Here is a 6,436-nt window from a genome sequence, read left to right as displayed (position 1 = left end):
AGTTTATCATCATCTCTCCCTCAGGACAGGATCTCTATGGTAACACGATGCAGGTGAAAGGAGGCGGTCCTACAGATCGGTGTTAAGTGTCCTTCAGCTGCAGAGGACGCCTGTATTTTTATCAAAATGATGAAATGGGATGGTTCTGGACCACATGTCTCACATGGGACCCGTAGAACAATAAGGCCAAACATACTGCTGTTTAAATTATAATATGAACTTTATTTCAGTCCTTTGATCCTGAATGACAACATCCTGCTGATGGTGCAATGCATTGTGGGATCCCTTTAGTGAAACATGAGCCTGACTCTGTGGTTGAAACCAGTCCGTGTCCACAGACGTCCATCAGGAGGGAGACATTTTTAACATGTCTATGATGCATGTGTCTGCTCTGTGGTCTCCTTCGGGTCAGAACCACCCGACTGCTGCTCCGCCAACATGTCCATCAGTTTGAGCTCCAGAACCGGGTCCCTGGCCTCCGTCACCTGCAGGACGACAGCAGCACTGTGATCAGCTGATCAGGGAGGTTCACCTCGATGATATCATTCAGCTCAGTTTACCTGGAAGTCTTCATCATCCTCATTCTGAAATATTCACATCATCATCATCATCGTACCCGAGAGGAAGGCTCCACCAGAGCAGCCAATCACTGAGTGGGATCACATGATTGAGTGTTGATGTGTTTCCTTCAGTCACTCAGCTGTCTACCTTTCCACTGTTTAATTATAGAGCAGTTCTCCTCTATTGATTTATCCATCAGTGAATCTGTGATTGACCTTGTGGTCTGTTGAAGACAGACGTGAATGTTCATTTATCCGGATTAACTACACCTGTCTTGAACCAGCTGCACCTGATCATCCAGAGTACCGGATGAATCCAGGATGCTCTGACTGGATCGGTCAAACCCAGTTTACTCTGTTTTACTGGATGGATTCATTCTACGTTAGTGACACAGGTCACGAGTCAAAGATAGACTGACTGTTTGGGTCAGATGTCGTCATAGTAACCCAGCAGGACTCCTACCTGAGGAGCTCCTCTCCTCCTCAGGATGACTCCCTCTGACAGCAGAGCCTTCCCCGTCTCCTCCAACAGAACCGAGTCGTCCAGCTCGCCGCGGCTCTTTAACTCCGAGAACTTCTCCACGAACCTGAGAGAGAAACATGTTCTGTAGTGGAGACACGACTCACATCCTCCTTCCTGTTATTCATCACCAAACGTACCTCTGGCAGGTGGACATGAAGTTGGACTTGGACAGATCCAGAAGTCGCCCAGCGTTCCCATACTGCTCATAGAAGCTCCTGAGAGAAGGAAGTTAGTCTTACACACGACACCAGCAGCAGACACACTTTATTCTAACAATCCAGATGAGCACAAAGTAAGTTTTTCCTTCCTGTTGGTTTCCCAGGTGAATGAGAACCTCCACCCGGGTGAAAGAGAACCTCTGCCCAGGTGAAGGAGAACCTCCACCCGGGTGAAGGAGAACCTCCGCCCGGGTGAAGGAGAACCTCCGCCCAGGTGAAAAATAATCTCTGACCAGGTGAAGGAGAACCTCCACCAGCACTTTGATCTCTGAAAGAACATATTAGTATGATGACAGCAGCAGTAAATGATGCACTAAAATAAATATCACTAAGAAACAACAACACATGACCAGAAGAACATACCTGATCCATGTGTTGTTGGCATGATATTTACATGCGACATGTGACTTACGCTCTGACTTCATCCTCTCTGTAAAAGATCTCAGGAACCGTGTCCTGTGTGCTGGTACCGGTTCTGAACGGTGGCGTCACATGAAGCGGGTCCCTGTTCGGAGGAAAAGCCTCGTACACGTCATACCAGACGGGTTTGTGTGATGGCTTCACGACTCCAGAGCGCATCAGATCTCGAACCCTGCAGGTCATGAGGTCACACAGGGAGTGATGTCACAGTCTATGGGGTCAGTACCATATATACATTTACATACGGTCTATGGGTCAGTACCATATATACGGTCTATGGGTCAGTACCGTACCTTTATATACAGTCTATGGGTCAGTACCATATATACATTTACATACAGTCTATGGGTCAGTACCATATATACGGTCTATGGGTCAGTACCTTATATACCTTTATATACGGTCTATGGGTCAGTACCATATATACGGTCTATGGGTCAGTACCTTATATACCTTTATATACGGTCTATGGGTCAGTACCATATATACCTTTATATACAGTCTATGGGTCAGTACCATATATACCTTTATATACGGTCTATGGGTCAGTACCATATATACCTTTATATACAGTCTATGGGTCAGTACCATATATACGGTCTATGGGTCAGTACCTTATATACCTTTACATACGGTCTATGGGTCAGTACCATATATACCTTTATATACGGTCTATGGGTCAGTACCATATATACCTTTATATACAGTCTATGGGTCAGTACCATATATACATTTACATACGGTCTATGGGTCAGTACCATATATACCTTTATATACGGTCTATGGGTCAGTACCATATATACCTTTATATACGGTCTATGGGTCAGTACCATATATACATTTACATACGGTCTATGGGTCAGTACCATATATACCTTTATATACGGTCTATGGGTCAGTACCATATATACATTTACATACGGTCTATGGGTCAGTACCATATATACCTTTACATACGGTCTATGGGTCAGTACCATATATACATTTACATACGGTCTATGGGTCAGTACCATATATACCTTTATATACGGTCTATGGGTCAGTACCATATATACCTTTATATACAGTCTATGGGTCAGTACCATATATACATTTACATACGGTCTATGGGTCAGTACCATATATACCTTTATATACGGTCTATGGGTCAGTACCATATACACCTTTATATACGGTCTATGGGTCAGTACCATATATACATTTACATACGGTCTATGGGTCAGTACCATATATACCTTTATATACGGTCTATGGGTCAGTACCATATATACCTTTACATACGGTCTATGGGTCAGTACCATATATACCTTTACATACGGTCTATGGGTCAGTACCATATATACCTTTACATACGGTCTATGGGTCAGTACCATATATACCTTTATATACGGTCTATGGGTCAGTACCATATATACCTTTACATACGGTCTATGGGTCAGTACCATATATACCTTTATATACGGTCTATGGGTCAGTACCATATATACCTTTACATACGGTCTATGGGTCAGTACCATATATACATTTACATACGGTCTATGGGTCAGTACCATATATACCTTTATATACGGTCTATGGGTCAGTACCATATATACATTTACATATGGTCTATGGGTCAGTACCATATATACCTTTATATACGGTCTATGGGTCAGTACCATATATACATTTACATACGGTCTATGGGTCAGTACCATATATACCTTTATATACGGTCTATGGGTCAGTACCATATATACCTTTACATACGGTCTATGGGTCAGTACCATATATACATTTATATACGGTCTATGGGTCAGTACCATATATACCTTTATATACGGTCTATGGGTCAGTACCATATATACATTTACATACGGTCTATGGGTCAGTACCATATATACCTTTATATACGGTCTATGGGTCAGTACCATATATACATTTACATACGGTCTATGGGTCAGTACCATATATACCTTTATATACGGTCTATGGGTCAGTACCATATATACATTTACATACGGTCTATGGGTCAGTACCATATATACCTTTATATACGGTCTATGGGTCAGTACCATATATACATTTACATACGGTCTATGGGTCAGTACCATATATACCTTTATATACGGTCTATGGGTCAGTACCATATATACCTTTACATACGGTCTATGGGTCAGTACCATATATACATTTATATACGGTCTATGGGTCAGTACCATATATACCTTTATATACGGTCTATGGGTCAGTACCATATATACATTTACATACGGTCTATGGGTCAGTACCATATATACCTTTATATACGGTCTATGGGTCAGTACCATATATACATTTACATACGGTCTATGGGTCAGTACCATATATACATTTACATACGGTCTATGGGTCAGTACCATATATACATTTACATACGGTCTATGGGTCAGTACCATATATACATTTACATACGGTCTATGGGTCAGTACCATATATACATTTACATACGGTCTATGGGTCAGTACCATATATACCTTTATATACGGTCTATGGGTCAGTACCATATATACCTTTATATACGGTCTATGGGTCAGTACCATATATACATTTACATACGGTCTATGGGTCAGTACCATATATACCTTTATATACGGTCTATGGGTCAGTACCATATATACATTTACATACGGTCTATGGGTCAGTACCATATATACATTTATATACGGTCTATGGGTCAGTACCATATATACCTTTACATACGGTCTATGGGTCAGTACCATATATACATTTACATACGGTCTATGGGTCAGTACCATATATACCTTTATATACGGTCTATGGGTCAGTACCATATATACCTTTATATACGGTCTATGGGTCAGTACCATATATACATTTACATACGGTCTATGGGTCAGTACCATATATACATTTACATACGGTCTATGGGTCAGTACCATATATACATTTACATACGGTCTATGGGTCAGTACCATATATACATTTACATACGGTCTATGGGTCAGTACCATATATACATTTACATACGGTCTATGGGTCAGTACCATATATACCTTTATATACGGTCTATGGGTCAGTACCATATATACATTTACATACGGTCTATGGGTCAGTACCATATATACCTTTATATACGGTCTATGGGTCAGTACCATATATACATTTACATACGGTCTATGGGTCAGTGTTCCGACTGGGCCTCCGACGAGCTGAACGGCAGCTAATAAAACTGCCAAACATTCAACGAGGTTCTAAATTCACTTGTGAATGAACCCGGTTTGGACTCTGTGAAACCCGAACACAACTCGAACTTTACACTCTTAACAGAAATGTGATGTCTTCTGAGGACAATGACGGTACCGACACACAGCTGCCCGGTTAGCTTCACAACCACCACCGACCTTACCGAGAGAACACGGTTCCGAACCGCTCCAGTCTGCTCCCCGCCATTTCCCCTTTCCGTCGCCAGATGCAGCAGTATGATGAGAATATGTTCTGCTAACAAGGAGCTCCGGTCAGCGGACCATCGACAGCAAAACTCCGTTCAAAGCCGCCGTACACTTTCAGTACGGGTGCTCAGAGTAGACAAAATGGACGAGTTGACTGAAAACGTGCGGTACCAACTTCTGCTTCATGTTTTAATGGCGGGCGGATAACAACGTAAAGGCGCTTTACCGCCACCAGCCGGCGCGGAGTGTACCGGTTCACTTCAGATCCTCTTCAGGTTCTCTTCAGGTCATGCTGCAGATGTTAACACACATCAGTACCGCCTCCAGTCTACATTTGAATACTGCAGATGTTAACTGTGTCTTTATAGCATCTGATCTGCTGTCTGGACTTTCAACTGATGAATGATGAACAGGAAACAGGATATGACTGCGGCTATTATATTATTTAATATTATCCATCCATCCATCCATCCATTATCTATACCTTTTATATCCTGAACAGGGTCACAGCCTATCCCAGCTCACTTTGGGCGAAGGCAGGGTTCACCTGGACAGGTGGTCAGTCCATCACGGGGCCACATATAAAATAATATTATATTATATTAAATATTAGTGTGCATACTTTCTTTGTTTCTTTGTTTCTTTGTTTGTTTGTTTGTTTGTTTCTTTGTTTCTTTGTTTCTTTGTTTGTTTCTTTGTTTGTTTCTTTGTTTTTTTCATTCTTTCTTTCTTTCTTTCTCTCTTTCTTTCTTTCTCTCTCCTTTCCTTTCTTTCTTTCTTTCTTTCTTTCTTTCTTTCTTTCTTTCTTTCTTTCTTTCTTTCTTTCTTTCTTTCTTTCTTTCTTTCTTTCTTTCTTTCTTTCTTTCTTTCTTTCTCTCTTTCTTTCTTTCTCTCTCCTTTCCTTTCTTTCTTTCTTTCTTTCTTTCTTTCTTTCTTTCTTTCTTTCTTTCTTTCTTTCTTTCTTTCTTTCTTTCTTTCTTTCTTTCTTTCTTTCTCTCTCTTTCTTTTTTCTTTTTTTCTTTCTTTCTCTCTCTTTCTTTCTTTCTTTCTTTCTTTCTTTCTTTCTTTCTTTCTTTCTCTCTCTTTCTTTCTCTCTCTTTCTTTCTTTTTCTCTTTCTTTCTTTCTTTCTTTCTTTCTTTCTTTCTTTCTTTCTTTCTTTCTTTCTCTCTCTTTTTTTCTTTTTTTCTCTCTCTCTTTTTTCTTTTTTTCTTTCTTTCTTTCTTTTTTCTTTCTTTCTTTCTTTCTTTCTTTCTTTCTTTCTTTCTTTCTTTCTTTCTTTCTTT

At 40.5% G+C, this 6,436-nt stretch overlaps 1 protein-coding gene and 1 long non-coding RNA gene across 3 annotated transcripts; both read right to left on the bottom strand.

Moving 5' to 3' along the window:
* Positions 1-201: 201 nt before the first annotated feature.
* mrps23 (mitochondrial ribosomal protein S23) lies at positions 202-5,309 on the bottom strand. 2 transcript variants are annotated; one of them, XR_011179108.1, is made up of 6 exons: positions 5,110-5,309; positions 1,714-1,893; positions 1,221-1,298; positions 1,024-1,147; positions 561-649; positions 398-485 (listed from the first exon to the last, which is right to left on the bottom strand). XR_011179108.1 is itself a non-coding variant. In XM_069166556.1 (5 exons), the coding sequence occupies exons 1-5, from the start codon at positions 5,151-5,153 to the stop codon at positions 372-374; spliced, it is 540 nt and encodes a 179-aa protein (XP_069022657.1). In that variant the 5' UTR covers positions 5,154-5,306; the 3' UTR covers positions 202-371. The 2 variants fall into 2 exon arrangements, 1 of the variants encoding a protein (XP_069022657.1); XM_069166556.1 differs by lacking the exon at positions 561-649 and having other exon boundaries at positions 202-485; positions 5,110-5,306.
* On the bottom strand, positions 1,902-4,588 carry LOC138208579 (uncharacterized). The gene is made up of 3 exons (XR_011179109.1): positions 4,577-4,588; positions 2,813-4,540; positions 1,902-2,776 (listed from the first exon to the last, which is right to left on the bottom strand). It is a non-coding gene; the product is annotated as an uncharacterized lncRNA (long non-coding RNA).
* Positions 5,310-6,436: the final 1,127 nt, after the last annotated feature.

The sequence above is a fragment of the Embiotoca jacksoni genome, unplaced genomic scaffold (assembly GCF_022577435.1).
Source record: "Embiotoca jacksoni isolate LCO1_2020_lvr unplaced genomic scaffold, fEmbJac1.0.p SCAF_39, whole genome shotgun sequence".
Lineage (NCBI taxonomy): Eukaryota > Metazoa > Chordata > Actinopteri > Embiotocidae > Embiotoca > Embiotoca jacksoni.
This window is presented reverse-complemented; position numbering and strand designations above follow the sequence as displayed.

Bases quoted from the DNA above. Each gene is read 5' to 3' on its own strand.
- mrps23 (XM_069166556.1), bottom strand. From the start codon at position 5,153: ATGGCGGGGAGCAGACTGGAGCGGTTCGGAACCGTGTTCTCTCG. The intron at 1,894-5,109 runs GTAAGGTCGGTG...CATGACCTGCAG, and splicing joins TTCGGAACCGTGTTCTCTCG to GGTTCGAGATCTGATGCGCT. The intron at 486-1,023 runs GTAGGAGTCCTG...GTCGTCCTGCAG, and splicing joins GGAGGAGAGGAGCTCCTCAG to GTGACGGAGGCCAGGGACCC.